At 44.5% G+C, this 16,258-nt stretch overlaps 1 protein-coding gene across 4 annotated transcripts in view; it reads left to right on the top strand.

Annotated features, from left to right (window-relative positions):
- Positions 1-3,851: 3,851 nt before the first annotated feature.
- The window catches only part of LOC100013133 (sodium-dependent lysophosphatidylcholine symporter 1-like), a 64,273-nt gene continuing 51,866 nt past the window's right edge, over positions 3,852-16,258 (top strand). The window contains exons 1-5 of one of the 4 annotated variants that reach the window (XM_056812008.1): positions 3,852-4,169; positions 5,935-6,187; positions 7,721-7,838; positions 9,304-9,415; positions 15,983-16,102. In XM_056812008.1, coding sequence (XP_056667986.1) covers positions 9,344-9,415; positions 15,983-16,102 — 192 coding nt within the window. In that variant the 5' untranslated portion in view covers positions 3,852-4,169; positions 5,935-6,187; positions 7,721-7,838; positions 9,304-9,343. Of the gene's footprint in view, positions 4,170-5,934; positions 6,188-7,720; positions 7,839-8,997; positions 9,416-15,982; positions 16,103-16,258 lie in introns of those variants that run through there. The other 3 variants (XM_056812006.1, XM_056812007.1, XM_056812005.1) reach the window with 3 other exon arrangements.

Below are 16,258 nucleotides of genomic sequence, written 5' to 3'. Positions count from 1 at the left end.
AAAGTTCAGTGGTGCCTCCCCAAAGTAGAATATTTGGGGTTAATTCTGACAGCTGGTGCCCGCTCTATTTCTCCCAAGTGAATTGAGAATATTCAAAAATTGAGTGCTCCTACCACTAAAAAACAGTTAAGAGCAATTCTGGGAGCAACAGGGTTTTGCAGACAATGGATTCCTTGCTATGGGGAAATTACTAAACCTCTTATAGCACTAACAAGGGATGCAGTCCCTGAACCCCTCAATTTAGAGCCTGAACACCTGTCAGCTCTATCAGAGCTAAAAAAGGCTATCCTATCTGCCCCTGCTCTAGGCATCCCAAATTACAACAAGCCATTTACTTTGTATGTACATGAACGAAGAGGAGTAGCCTCAGGCGTTTTAACTCAGACTCTGGGGCCTTCTCAGCGTCCAGTTGCTTATTATTCAGCCCAGCTGGACCCAATAGCTTCAGGAGCACCACCATGTCTTAGAGGAGTGGCTGCTACTGCTTTACTAGTGACAAAAACCATTGATCTAGTAGTAGGATGCCCATTGACAATTATGTGTCCACATGAGGTGGAAGCATTATTGCTAAGACAGAGAACACAGGCATTTTCTGATCAGCGAATTACAAGGTATGAAATAACCTTGCTAAATAATGAAAATATTACTTTTAAACGCTGTACAACCCTTAATCCTGCCACCTTGCTTCCAGACTTACCAACTTCAGGAGAACCATTACACAGTTGTGAAACACTAGTGTCCATGGCAGAAAAGCCTCGAGATGATCTCTTGGACACTCCCTTAAAGAACTCAGACCTGATCTTATTTACTGATGGTTCTTCTTACATGAGGGATGGCATACGCTACAGTGGAGCTGCTGTAGTCACAGAATTTGCCACTGAGTGGTCAGCCTCATTGCCCTCTAACATTAGCGCTCAAGGAGCAGAGCTCATAGCTCTGAAACATGCCTGTATAATTGCCAAGGGTAAAAAGGCAACAATTTATACGGATTCTAGATATGCTTTTGGCATTTGTCACTCAGTCGGGATGCTATGGCTCCAGAGAGGATTTTTAACCTCAGCTGGAAAATCCATAGCTAATGCTGAAATTATTAATGAAGTACTTTCTGCTCTTCAGCTGCCTGAAGCCCTAGCTGTAGTTCATTGCTCAGCCCATACAGGTGGCACCGACCCTGTCTCTAGGGGAAATGACCGAGCAGATGCTGCTGCAAAGCTAGCAGCCATAAAAGGACCTGAATTACTTCTAACATTAACAACTACTGATGACTCAAATTTATCACTTTCCTATAATGAGAAGGAAGTGGAAAAATGGAAACAGAAATTCAAAGCAAAAGAGATCAATGGAGTTTGGGTGTCATCTGAAGGAAAACCCCTGCTCCCTAGAAGTTTCTATCACCAAATTTGCCAATCTGTTCATAATAATGGCCACTTTGGTACCCAGGGCATCATGGACTCTGTTAAGAGAGTATGGATAGCCCCTGGTATAACTACCATAGCCTCTAAAGTGTGTTCAGCCTGCCCTACCTGCCAGGCATATAACCAACATGCCTTTCGTGGCAAAGCCTTTGGTGGGCATCCTCTGGCTTACACACCTTTTGAGCACCTGCAGATAGATTTTATAACGATGCCAAAGGCTGGACAATATAAATTTTGTTTGGTCATAGTAGACCAACTGACCAGATGGCCGGAAGCATTTCCTACAGCCCGAGCCACAGCAGCTTTTGTTGCTAAGGTGCTTTTAAAAGAAATTATTCCTCGCTTTGGCCTACCAGCACATATTGATTCCGATAGGGGGAGTCATTTTACTGATTCTGTTCTAAACCAGATATATTCTTGCTTGGGGATAACTCCCAAATTCCATGTTCCATATCATCCCCAGAGTTCAGGCCAAGTTGAGAGGATGAACAAAGAACTTAAAACTATGATTGGAAAATTATGCACTGAGACCCATTTAAAATGGCCTGAAATTCTCCCTCTGGCCCTATTTTATCTTAGAAGCAGGCCTAGAGGAGACCTACACATCTCACCATTTGAGATGCTTTTTGGACATCCGCCTATACAGGCTAAGCCTTTCTCCCCGGCTTACACATCGCTATTAGGGGGAGATACTACTATTGCTTCCTATATACAGGAATTACAGCACAAACTGCGTGAGCTACATGAATCCAGAGCTGCAGTACAAGCTGGACCACTAGACTTCTCACTTCACAACCTGAACCCAGGAGACAACGTGTATATAAAGAACTTCCAGCGTACAGGAGCAACCCAGCCTTCCTGGGAAGGACCATTCCAAATATTGTTAACTACTCCAACATCTATAAAGGTTGGAGAAAAGGACTCTTGGATTCACTGCTCACATGTGAAGAAAGCATCTTCTGCTGAGACTGATTGACTGTATCCTATTCATGCATTGGAGATAACTACCCATTGACAAGTGGAACTGTTTTATTCTGCTTTTGACACATTGAATTCCTAAATTTAATTTTTTTCTTTTTTCCTTTTTTCTCTTTTCCTTATTTTATTATTTTTTACATTATTCTATTTTTTCCCTTTTTCTCATTTCTATGTACTTAAGGTACATATGATCAATATTAATTTTATTCTACAATATTAGTTTAAATATATATACTTGCTGTTATTATTAATACGCACCCAAACAGCTTTAGACTATGGGAACCTGCCATTTATTGATAATTGTTGTGGGACTATGATTAATGTTTGTGTCTGATTCTAGGAACGGGATCAAAAAAAGGAGCACAGAGATTAACTGGATAATGCCAAAAGAACTCACAGGTCTAAAAATCAAAAGACCAATCCAGGTAGGATTAATGCATTTTAAGCCAATACTAAGGACTTGAACCTAGTGTGAGACTCGAGGTTGTGACACTTGACAGACGTTAAGATGTAGGCCTTCCCTGTATCCACACTCTTCGTGAAAATACCTACAGACAAGTACCTAAGGTTGGCTACCATCCTGGCTCCATCCATCCCTGAGAACGAAGGTAAAATCAGACGAGGGAATGACACTGCCCTAGATATAAAATAAAAATCTGGTCCTCTTTTTTCTCTCCTATAGTATGGCAACTTCCTGTAGCCTTGGCTGCAAATGGGGAAGTAAAATATGCTGCATTCTGTCCTACAGACTTGTGGGATTAGAAATTACTTAACTGGACCCTAATACAGGGGCCTGTGGGAAAAAAAAATTTTTTTTCTTGCTTTCTCAAATTTTGTATACATAGATTTTTTTTTATTTTTGATACTGATTTTAAATTCTTCTTTAATATAAACATGCATAAAGGGTTTATATTTTTCCCTTAATTTTTTCCCTTTTTCTTCTTATGATTTTGATTTTTTATTTTATTTTCATTTTGTTTTGTTTTTCTTTTGGATTAACTCACACACCCCCACAACTAAAACTTGAATCCTCAGCTGGACTCAGTGTTTTTTCAACACTTTCTTCAGGGGGGATTGTATTTCATCAAATCCAAGATTTAAATTTTGTTCGAGATAAATCTTCAGAGAAGAAGCTTGCTAACTAACTGAATCCAGAGAATGAACTGTTTGCAGAAAGATATCTAAACCTTTTCACTACAGGAAGATCCAGAATGAACCTTGGGGTGTGGTTGATTGAACATTTTTTGAATGTACACTCTTATGCCAAAGGGGACTGCCCCCTAATTGGCTTTTGTCAATGTGCCCAGCAAAACATTGGTTCGCTGTCTTTCTCTCTCCTCTATTTCCCCATATTTACAACTATTATAATTTTCCTCTTAGTGGGAAAAAATTTTTGTATACACTTACAGTTAGAAATTTTGGGGGTGCAGTATGCTTATGTTTAGTGATCAATTGGGGAGACTAGTCCCCCAATCATCATCAGGGGGGATTGTGAATTTTAAAAGTCTCCATCTTGGTCGAGCACCCAAAAATTGTGCACACCCACACTACACAGGCATGTGCTAGTCAATGACAAATCAGAAATAACTAACTGCCCACCTGGGCTGTCCTAAGCCAAGCTAGAGCCAACCATTGGCACTTGTGAGACACAGGAAGTGAGGTAGGGAACAGCCTCTGGGATTCGCGCACTTCCTGTGGAGAGAGCTAGAAGGCAGTTGGTGTTAGGAGCTTGGACAGGGAGGACGCCCGCAGACAGCTTTCCTTCAGATCACTCACGTGAGTTAAGGACTGATTCTTTCCACCTTGGCCCTTTGGGCCTAAAACTCCCTCTGCCTGGGTCAGAGGTTGAGTAGCCCCTTTCCCTTTTCTCTTCTCTCCTTCTCTCCCTCTCCTTTCCCTACTCCCAGTGTGATAAAACCTCCATAAACTCCATTCTAACTTGAGTGTTTCATTTTAGGAATTTCATAAGTAAATTCCTTGGCGGCCATTGTTCAATATTACAGCAATCCTAAAAGGTGAAATTTCCACCATTACAACAGCTAGGAAGTGGCTGAGGCCGAATTTGAACCTAGGACCTCCCGTCTCTAGGCCTGGCTCTCAATCCACTGAGCTACCCAGCTGCCCCCAGACTTTAAATTCTTAATGGGGTGGAGGGGCAGGATTCTAAACAGAGGATTTTATATTTAATTCTATAGGAAATAGGAAACTGTTGATGCCTGTTATGCAGGGAAATGACATAGTTAGACTTGTATTTTAGAAATATCAATTTGGCAGCTGGTTGGAGAATGTATTAGAAAGGGGTAAGCCTGAATACAGGGAGAACAATGATAAAAAAAAATAATAATTACAATAGCTATTAGCATTAATAGAGTAAACAAATATAATCTCATCTTATCCTCTCAACAACCCTGAGAAATAAGTGCTATTATCACCCCAGAGGTCAAGTGACTCACCCAGAAAAATAAAGTGCCTGAAGCTGGAGGCTATTGCCCTCATCACTGGGTCATAGGTTTTGAGCTAGAAAGACCATTTGAGGTCATTAAATATAGTCCCTTCAGTTTTATAGATGAGGCAAATGAGACTCAAAGAAATGGAATAACTTGCCCAAGGTAATACAAAAATAAGAGTCTATAGTGGGATGGATTTGAACTCAGTTCTTCCTGACTCCCAGTGAGCTATCAATCATGCAATGCTCCATGGGTCAGCCCCACACCTAAACTCTTCCCCATTCCAATTATCAGTGTTTGTCATAGTTGAAAACTGAGATTGTGGAGAAAGATTTCCCTAAAACATTAGCTAATAAGGACTAACTGGATGTTTGTGGTCTTGATTAAGATATTTCAACTCTCTGGGGCTCCATTTTCTCTTCTGGAAAGGTACTGCATTAATTAGCCTTTCAACTCACATTCTGTAATTTATGTGGCAAGCCTTTTAAAGATGATGTGCCCAAACCCCCCTCAAGCTGCCTGTGAGCTCCCCCATCCCATTACCTCAGACAAGGGAGGAGAGGGTTGGGCAGAGGGGTAGGGGTAGGTTAAAAACATCCTCAGGTATGGTGTAGAGGGGGAGGAGAGCAGTCCCTTCCAGCACTCAGACGCATGAGTGCCATATGTTTGCCAGCATGGTTCTAAGCTCTGACATTGTATGCTAATTTCTTAGGTTCCCTCCATCATTGACTATGATTCTGTACTATGTGCTCTGCCATATTTCAGAGGAACTTACAAAAAAGGTTCTTAACCTGGGATCCATGAAAAGATTTCAAGAAGTCCATAAAATTGGATGGCAAAAAAACCTTACAACTTTATTTGAATATAATTACTTTCCTATGAAAGCCCATACATTTTATTTTCTATATCTAAAAGCATTATTTTGAGGTGTTCATGGACTTCACCAGATTGCCAAAGAGATTCATGACCCAGAGAAAGTTAGAGTCCTTGTTCTTCTGGGTGTAAATTGAAGTATGATTTTCTCACTTTCTTTTTCTTGCTTTTTTTTTGGGTGACATGGCTAATATGGAAATATGTTTTGCTTGATTTCACAGATATTAATGATCTCATATTGCTTGCTTTCTCAGTGAGAGGGGAAAGAATTGGAAGAAAGGAGAGAATTTGGAATTTTAAAACATTTTAGGAATGTTATAAATTAATAATTTTTTAAAAGAGAAGTACAAAATGAACAATATATTTGGATACCAAGCTACCAAGACACACTCCAAAAAAGAAAAAGGAGAAGTTCTGCTCTATACCCAAAGAAACAAAGCTTTGTGGTAGAATTCAAGCCACTCTAACAGGAAGGTAGTACTGGGGGCAAGGGAGTACTTTACACCAAAAGATAGCAATTGTATCATGGAAAAAACAGTAACATTAGAAGACTAAGGTTTGAGTCTAGGCTTTTCAGCTTGATGCAAAATCTTAGGCATAAGTCCTTTTATAAGCCTCAAATTCTTCATCTGTAAATTGGGAATAATAAAAACTTATGTAGACCACAAGGGCAGGGAGAGACCAGAGAAATCACCTAGCTCAATGCCTTCATTTTACAAATGAAGTAACTGGAGGCTAGAAAAGAAAGGGATTTGCCCAATTACACAGCCTGTGAGAGTCAATTAGGATCTGAACCCAGGTCTCTTTAAGTCTGGTGTTCTTTCTACCTCTCCATGAATTAGGAAAATCAGATAAGTAATGGATGTAAAAACACTTTGAAAATTGCCAAGTAGTCTGGGATAGCAGGAGCTCATCACTATCCCCCTTCCTAATTATAGTCATGACTAAAGGAAATAGATCAGTGTGTCAAAATTGGGGAAGGCAGGAAAAGGAAGCAAGCCACTGCTACTATAGCCCAAGTTAGGCTAAGAAAAGGACACATCCTGGAGAAATGAGATGGTGGAGACAGCACTGATATGGCTAGGCAGTTCATGAAGGATCACTGTTATAGAAGAGAGCAGACTAGCATATTCTTTGAAACCCTAGATCAATGATGATGAACCTTTTAGAGATGGAAGTGTCAGCCCCACTCCCCCATCACATATTGGGTATTCTTTGAACTCCCAACCCCACAGAGTAGAGGGAGAAAGCACTCCCATGAGCTGTTGGACAGAGGAATAGGTTAAATGAGGAATGTCCTCAGTGAGTGTATAGAGGGGGAGGGGAGGGGTCCAAGTATTCTGCTGCTTGTGCACCATGGACTTTATCTGCTATAGGCTCCCAGTGGGCTGCTGGGCAGAGGGCAGGTGATGTGAAAAAATGTCTTCTGGCACAATGGAGAGGGGGAGGGGAACAGCTCCACCTGAGTCCCTCTGCCTTTCTAGTAATGAACTCTAGGGGTGGGGGTGGGGATGGGGAGGGAAGGTGGCCAAGTGCCCACAAAGAGCACTCTGTGTGCCATCTTTGGCACCCATGCCCTAGGTTTGCCATCACTGCCCTAGATGCTGGGTGAGATGGGGGTCAGGAAATCAATCCTACCTTCCCAGAATCAACTCATTCTACTCTTTCCCCCAGTCACTTGCAGAACAGATCCTGGTGGCTCCCATGTCTACAAATACCTTTTTCTATTCTTTTGAGCAACTAGGGGAAAGTAGGAATCTCAGTAGGACATGATTGGGCTGAGTACTCAATGGTGTGCTTGAATTTTTGAATTGTCTCCAAACTGCTGAACAATTCTTTAGGCCCCTGGGATTCAGCCAGACTGGACCTTGGGCTCCCCAATGATCCCAAAAGACAGAGCCCACAACCCTTACATTTATTGTAGTCCTTCAGTCATGTCTGACCCTTTGCCTCATTTGGGATTTTCTTGGCAAATATACTCAAGTAGCTTGCCATTCTCTTCTCCAGCTCATTTTGCAGACAAAGAAACTGAGGCCAGGGCAGTGTTCTTACCAGTGCCCATTGCCCCCAGGGGCAATCCTGTTCTTCTCCAGTCTCCCTTGCTACAGGATGGGAAGCCAGTGAGGTAAGATTCCCATAGACCTGCTCTAGTGAAAAGGGGTGGACCTACTGCTGCTGCTACTACTACTACTACTACTACTACTACTACTACTACTACTACTACTACTACTACTACTACTACTACTACTACTGTTGCTGCTGCTGCTACCACTACTATCACTACTATTATTACTACTACTACCACTACCACTACTACCTCTACTTCTTTTACTACTATTATTACTACTACTACTACTACTGATGAAGAAATTCAGTCTCTCCCCTCTGCTGAAGTTCTGACTGTCACCCCAGACTGCCTGGTGCAGCTCCAGGTCTGACTTATTCCAGACTGATATGAGACTCGGCCATCTCTTCAAGGTCTGATCATCAACCCAGACCTCCAGGTGCAGTCCAGGGTCTGATTGCTACTCCCTGGCTCCAGCCAGCCAAGAGCAGAGATAGAAGATTCAGGCAGCCTCCTCCCTTCCGGGATGGCTCCCTGTCTCAGACAGCCAGGTGCCTTATAGCTCATGCTGAACCAGGAAAACATGTGATGTTAGGTATTTAATGCTATATAATGCCTCTACCACCAATGCCCAGGACCTAGTGTAAGGGGGAGAGATTACCCCTGGGTCCCCGCATAATAAAGACCCCTTTTCCTACCTCAGGACTAGTGTTTGGGTTTCCTGCTGGCTTTTTTACTGGAACACTACTACTAGTAGTACTGCTGCTACTGCTGCTACTGCTGCTACTCATGCTGCTACTACTACTACTACTACTACTACTACTACTACTACTACTACTACTACTACTACCATTACTACTACTTCCTGCTCCAAAATTTCACACATCTTCATCCTCTTCCCTTCAGTTCTCACACCCCGCCCCTCCGCTCATCATTTCTTTCCCTCTCTCCCCATTGCTTTCTTCCTCCTCTTCTCCTCTGGTGCCCTCTCTCTTCGTAAGGCTCCCTTCCGTATCTTGCCCTCCCCATGTCCCCTCTATTCTCTCCGCGTGGTCTCTGTCTCTACCCAGACTTCGAGGGGCCTCCGCCCAGCCAGCTCTAACGGAGACAGAGCCGAGACACTCCTCACTTCCTCCCCAACCCCCACACCCCGCCTGGCCACCAGGCCCGGCCCTGGCCCCGCCCTGGCCCCCCGGGACCGCCAGGGCAGCTGCTCCAAGTGGTGCCCAGAGTAACCCGAGGCGGAAACTGAAGCAGAGAGAGGAAGGGCGAGGGCTGGGACTAAGCTGAGGTTGAGGGGAGGTGGGCGAGGGACGGCCCCTCCCTGCTCCCGCTCCTCCTCCTCCCGGGCAGAGGGGGGAATCTCAGTTTTTCTTCGCGCCTAGCCTCCGCAGGCACTGCAACGCCGCCACCGCCGAGGCATCTAGCTGCCCCCAGCCGCGCCTCCAGGCAGTTCTCCAGTCCACTGCTGCTGCGGTTCTTAACTCCCCAGCACGCCCAGCCTCTCCCTCCTTTTGTTTTGCAGCCACCTCCTCCGGGAAGTCCTCCCCAGAGGGGAGGAAAGCATGCAGCAAGCCAGCCAGACGGATGCGGCCCCTGGGGGGCCGGATTCCGGGGGCCGCAAGCTGGAGGGCCAGGTAAGCTAGGGAGACGGAGAAGTCCAACCCTCCAGAGCCCCCGCTCTCCTTCCCTCCTTCCCTCTTTCCCTCCTTCCCCTGGCACCCCGAACTGGAGGCTGCAGCCCAGCTTCGTGAGGGCGATGTGGAGCGAGGCTCTCCCCTCTCCTCGCTCCACTGTGCTTGGACGAGGCATAGTGGGTACTGGCAAGGAGGGAGCATCTGGGGCACAGAGTGCCCAGAGCACCGCAGGGGAATATCTTCCTTGAAATCCATCCCCTTTGGGGATCCAGGTTGGGGCGCAAGGATCAAAGAAAGGGGGCCAGAGACTTGTTGCCCAGAGAAGCAGGAAGCACCCATATGTCCCCTTCTGAGGAGGGGAGGAGGGCAAGAGAGCGAAGGAAAGGGGATCCCTTAGGCATGGGCTGTCAACATTTTTCTTCTCTGGGCAGTAGCCCAGAGGAGATCCTGAAAGTTATCGTGTGGTTGACAGGATCTTAATCCAGCTCCAGGGAATTTAAGCTGCCACTGGAACGGGCCGGGGACATTCCCCTTTGCTGGCTCCTGGGAATTAAAAACCTCCTACCTCTGCCTCCAGCTTACCCCATACCTCCCAGGAGAAGATCACAGCCCCTTGCTGAGTGCCCTCCCCAGCCACAGTCAGAAAAGGAGGAAGGGCTGTGGAGAAGGAGACCCAGGATGCCTTGATCCTTTTTTTCACTCCCTTTTCTGGCCCAATGGAGTATATCTTTCATGTGATCTAGGCTTCAGTTTCTCCACATTCAAAATGGGAATTCGGGACACACATCCCGGTGTCCTACATCACTTGATTTGGGGTCATTCTGAGCAAATAGAATTGGTTCTATGCCTCTTCCGCCCAGTCCCCAGGGCTAACATTATTTGGCAGATTCCATACTACTCCTGCCAATAACGAGCATTTCCTTAGCACATAAAACTGCCCCATGAGGGATTAGCCACACTTTACAGATGAGGAAACACACCCAAAAGGGGTAAATGCTAAATTTACACAGGCAGAAGAGGACAAAACCAGGACTCCCATGCGAGTCTCCTGGGTCAGGGTTCTAGTCAGCTTCTCTCCAAAGAACTCCCTGGGATTGGCTTCTCATGGGACCATAACCACCCAAGAAGTCCTGGACCTGAAGGACAGTGAAATGAATCTGAGGGCACAGATCTCCCCATCATCCCTTTTCAGCTTGGTACTCCTTATCATCTAAGCCACTCACTCCAGCCTTGATGCCTTCCAAAGGGGTCATGTCTTAGCTCCTCCTAAATGCTCCCTTAGACTAGGCCAAAACCTTTCCAGACTTCTCCCTTCCCATCCTTCCCTGGCTTATCTAGTACTGCCTGACCTGACTTACTGGTAACACTGGCAGCTCCTCCAAAACTGGGGCTGGATTTCTTCTTTCCTTTGTCTCCTCCCCTTCCCCTCCCAGCTTCCCACAGTCTTCAGCACCAGGTCGGGCACCCGTGGGGCTTATAATAACACAAGCCAATAAATGTTGTTCTGGTCTTTGTCTCTGTTTAATGTTGCTGCATGAAAACTCGTGTGTGTGTGTGTGTGTGTGTGTGTGTGTGTGTGTGTGTGTGTGTGTCCATGCAGTCAACTCCATGCTTGTGTGGATGTGCTTAGAGGTATGTCAGTACACAGACACAGATGTCTATGCCTCTGTTTGTGTCCTGTGTGTATAGCCATCAACCCTGTGGTTGTGTCCCCATGAATGTATATCTAGAATGGAGAAATATGCCTATATTATGTCTGTCTGGGTTTGTATGGAAGAGGCTGTTCAGTTGAGTGGAAAGAAGGAAGAAGAGGAGGAATAACAAATCAGGTTTCTTTAGGTAGCACTTTAAGGTTTGTAGGACCTTTTATGTTAAATATGTTATTTTTCAGTCATTTCAGTTGTTTCTGAATCTTTGTGACACTATTTGGGTTTTTCTTGGCAAAGATCCTGAAGAGGTGTGCCATTTCTTTTTCCAGCTCATATTACAGCTGAGGAAACTGAGGCAGACAGGGGTAAGTGGCTCGCACAGGGTCACACAGCTAGAAAGTATCTGAGGTCAGATTTTAACTTAGATCTTCTTGACTCCAGGCCCAGCACTTTATCCACTGTACCATGTAGCTGCTCCACATTAAATATAGACATTTAATTCTCTCAGCAACTGTGACAAGTAGGTGATACTATGGATCTTGTTTTGCAAATGTAGAAACTGAGACTTAGATCAGTTAATTGACATTTTTAACCCCTTCTTTCTGTCTTAGAATTAAAACTAAGTATCAGTTCCAAAGCAGAAGAGCAGTAAGGGCTAGGCAATGGGGGCTAAGTGACTTGCCCAGGGACACACAGCTAAGAAGTGTCTCAGGCCAGATTGAGCCCAGGACCTCTTGTCTCCAGGCCTGGCTCTCAATCCACTGAACTGCCTACTTGTCCTTAAAGTTAATTGACTTTTACAGAGCCACACAACTAGTTTGTGGTGGCATTTGAGCCTAAGTCTTCCAAAACGATCACAGTGTCTACTACATTATACTGCCTCTGAGTGTATATAGGATGGGGAGTCAGAAGAGTTGGGTTCTAATCTGCCCACCAGGCTCTCTAGGAGACCTTTGGCAAGTCACTTCTCCCTGAGCTTTAGTTCTGTCATCTGTAAAGTGAAAAGATTGAATTAGATATAATTCAATGAGAATTAAAATTCTCTAAAAATTCTTTTCAGGCATAAACAATAGGATACTGTATCTATTTGAGTCTGAATTTGGTGTGTTTTTGTACACATGGTATATATCATATCATCAGTGTATATGTGGTGGGGAGGCAGCTAGGTTGCTCAGTGGTTAGAAAGCCAAGATCCAGAGATGGGAAGTCCTGGGTTGTGAACTCAGATACTTCCTAGCTGTGTAATTCTTGCCAAGTCACTTATCCTACTACTCCTCATTGCCCAGCCCTTACAATTCTTCTGCCTTGGAACCAATACACCGTATTGATTCTAAGACAAGGTAAAGGTTTCAAAAAAATGTATATGTGTATATGTATGTGATTTGTGTGTGTGTATGTATTCTATATTCTAATCTAGAAGGGATGTTAGAGGCCATCTAATCCATCCTCCTTATTTTACAGGTGAGGAAACTGAGGCCAAGAGAGGTTTAATAAATTTACTAAGGTCATAGAACAAAAGGCAAAATTGGGATTTAAATCCAGGTCCTCTGACTATAATCCATGTGTTTTTTCTACAACACTGAGTTGTTTCTGTCTGTGTGTGCTTTCAAGTGTAAGCCCATGTGTATCTGTGTACATGTAAGAGAGAGAGAGAGCGAAGGCGAGCATACATATATTTCTATGAAGCACTCTGGCAGGGTAAGAGGTGACCCCAAAATTGGATAATGGAACGGATAAATCAGAAATGTGAAGTCATTGTATGTGAGTGTATGTAAAAAGGGGTTGGAGTTGAGATGGCAGATTCAGGCCTACATCTACCCCCTTCCGAAACTGGGCCATCTCCAGGGAGGGTCTGCCTGGGGTGCCAGCTGGTATGGAAAGGAGCAGAACTTTTACACATGCCCACACACTAGCAGTTGTTAGGGAAATCAGAGTGGTTTGGAGCTCCTGTTCTATGTGACCAGAGGCAGCTCACCCAGTCCCTACCCTGTTGCCTCACAAAGCAAGCCTTAAAAGGATTGAGGTGTGACTTATCTCCTGGGAAGGCCATGTTGTCCTGGCCTCTCTAGGTCCCTGAGCCATTGCCTCTACCTCCTGACTTCCAAGGTCCCAGACAAAATCTCACCTGACACAGGAAGCCTTTCCTTTCCTTCTTGATTATCTCCAATTTCTCCTGGTTGTAGTTTGTTTTAAAATAGTTATATGGTCTCCCTCATCAGACTATGAACTCCTTAACAGCAGGAATTATCTTTTGCCTTTATATCCCCCACTCTTAGCACAACACTTGGCACATAAAAGATGCTTAGTAGATGTTTCCTGACTGATTGACCCTCCTCTATAAAGCCAGAGTATAGCACCAATACAAAGAACTATTCATTTTTACAACACAGTTATGATTCCAAAGTACCTTCCCAACGTTCGCTTATAGTGCCCTTTTCCACAGCACCCCTGTGAGGGAGGGAAGCAGAGCTAGGATTATGATTTCCCTTTTACAGAAGAGAAATACTGAGACTCAGAAAGAGCAAATAACTTTCCCAAGGTCACACAGTAAATGGTAGGCATATGCCCTTATAGTTAGAAGAGATCCCAGAAAGTCTGTTAAACTCTAGAGAATGACTTCAACCGCAGCAAAAGCAGGAGTCCCCTACATCTCTCCTCCAACCAGTGTTCAAACACCTCCAAAAAAAGAGCATTCAGTATGTGGCCCATAGCAATCCTTCCTTCTGTGGGACATCTGAGCCAGTTTGCTCTCCTCTAATTTCGGAACATAAAGTTAATCAAAAGAGGCTTCAAAAGTCATCTAGCCTAACTGCTTCATTTTAAGGATAAAGAAGTTGAGACCCACATAGATTACCATACTTCTTCAACATCACATAGGTAATTAGCAGCATTTAAGTCAGAGTCCTCAGTCTCCAGAGCCAATGCTTTCTCCATGCTACTATTATATTCTTTCCCCATTGGTTCCAATCCCTGGGATGGGAAGATAGGGATTACAATTTATTTAGGAAGTTGACATATCCCATTTTCCACATGTTCTCCCTAAGCCCTCTTTTGTCCAGGTTAAACATCCCCAGTTTCTCCCATGGATTTGTGACATGGTCTCATCTTCCTCTCCCTCTCACCTTCCTCTCAATGTACACCAGCTTGTAGGTATTCCTCTGAAAATGCAGCCTCTAGAACAGATCATAATACCATAATGACTGCCACAAGAAGTCAGATCAAGGTCTGCTAATGCCAGACTTCCCTTTCTACTAAGCCACCCTATTTCTTATTGGGTACTTTACTGGGCACTGGATGTAACAGTCTAGTTGTGAAAATAAAACATGAATACATAAAAAGACCATTAAAAACACCAGGCCTTGAGGGGAGACATACAGATAGTCAAGGGTGGGTTGTATGAGGGAGACAGGAAGAAAAGATACTTCTAGTTAGGCTGATCATGGAAGGCTTCCTGGAGGAGACAGAGACAGTAACTGATTCTTTAAGGAAAGGTGGGAGAGAAGAAGAGGGCATTCCAGCCCCATAAGTAAAGGCCAGAAGGCGAGAAAGTACATAGTAGCCAGTAAGAAAAAGAAGGTGACCAGACTTGCTGGAGCAAATGATCATTATAGATAGGAACAGGTTTCCTGGATATATCCCCCTGTGACCTTCCGTGGGCATCAACTTAATATTCTGGCTAAATTTGGGAATGTAAGAATGATCTTTATAACAACAGCTCCATGCCTACAGTGCCTTTCAGTACAGAGTGTTTCCCCCAATATGGCCTTGCATTGGAAGCAGAGTGGTAAGAATATTAACTTCACAGTCACAGGACCTAAGTCCACTATGGTTTTGCCAAAATGGCCTGTGGGATCTTGGGCAGCATTTTTCTGCATCTGTTTTTCCTCCCTCCCTTCTTTCCTCCCTTCCTTCCTTCCTCCCCCCTCCCTCCTTGCTTCCTCCCTCCCTCCCTCCCTCCCTCCTTTCTTCCTCCTTCCCACCCTTTCTTCCTTCCTTCCTTCCTTCCTTCCTTCCTTCCTTCCTTCCTTCCTTCCTTTCTCCCTTCCTCCCTTTCTTCCTTCCTTCCTTTCTCCCTTCCTCCCTTTCTTCCTTCCTTCCTTCCTTCCTTCCTTCCTTCCTTCCTTCCTTTCTTCCTTCCTTTCTTCCTTCCTTCCTCCCTCCCTCCCTCCCTCCCTTCCTTCCTTCCTTCTTCCCTTTCTTTCTTCCTTCCTCCTTCCATTTTCAAATTGATATTTAGTATCTGTCCCAAGACAGAAGAGTGGTAAGGGCTAGGCAAACAGGGTTTAATGATTTGCTGAGGGTCACACAGAAAGGCAGTCTCTGAGGCCAGATTTTAACTCAGGACCTCCTGTCTCTGGGCCTGGCTCTCTATCTAAGCCACCTAGTTGCCCCTTCTGATTTTCTCTTGAGTAAAATAAGGAGGTTGAACTAAAGTTTCTTCCAGTTCTATATTCTATGATCCAGTGATGCCCTGTCAGGAGTACAGATATATCCATTTTACAAATAAGGAAACTAAGGCTCAGGAAGGGATAATGAATTGCCCAGAATTACACCATAAGGGGTTAAAACAAGAGTAGAAACCAGGTCTCCTTACTCTTGACTCAGAAATTGTCACAAGCTTCCCTTTGAGGTTAAGAATGGAGATCTGGAGTCCATTGGCTCCAGTTTGAGTGTATCTCTAAGGTAAGGGGGTAGCTGTTGATCATATCCCTTTCCCCATGGCCTTGGGGTTCTCAAGTCAGAGATTCAGTTGGGAGGGAAAAAAGACTGAGGTGGTATTAGGTATTGGCTTAAACTGAACTAGGAAGGGGAGAGGAGGGAGTGATGGAGAGCAGTCATCTTTATGAGGCATGGGATGAGGAAAAGGAATGTTTGTGGGTGGCAAATGACTGATCACTGATCTTCATGTTGGTGCCAGGGAAAACCAAGACTGCCCACATCCAGGAAGATCTGCTATGCCCTGGGAAGCGCCCCATATCAGCTGACTGGCAATATCATTTCCTTCTTTCTGCAGATCTTCCTCTTAGACGTCGTACAGGTGAGGATCCCAATGTGCAGGGAGGATATGAATCAAAGGCCCTTACTTTCTATTTGGCATTGTCAGTAACTCTCTATGTTAACTACATTGGGTATTGATATTTTGCGATGTATTCCCAGGTAGCAGAAATATTGGGTCCTGGGATAGGAGTCTAGA

Source organism: Monodelphis domestica, chromosome 1 (assembly GCF_027887165.1).
Source record: "Monodelphis domestica isolate mMonDom1 chromosome 1, mMonDom1.pri, whole genome shotgun sequence".
In the NCBI taxonomy this organism is placed as follows: Eukaryota; Metazoa; Chordata; class Mammalia; order Didelphimorphia; family Didelphidae; genus Monodelphis; species Monodelphis domestica.
Note: the sequence above shows the minus strand (reverse complement) of the source record. Positions and strands in the feature narration are given on the sequence as shown.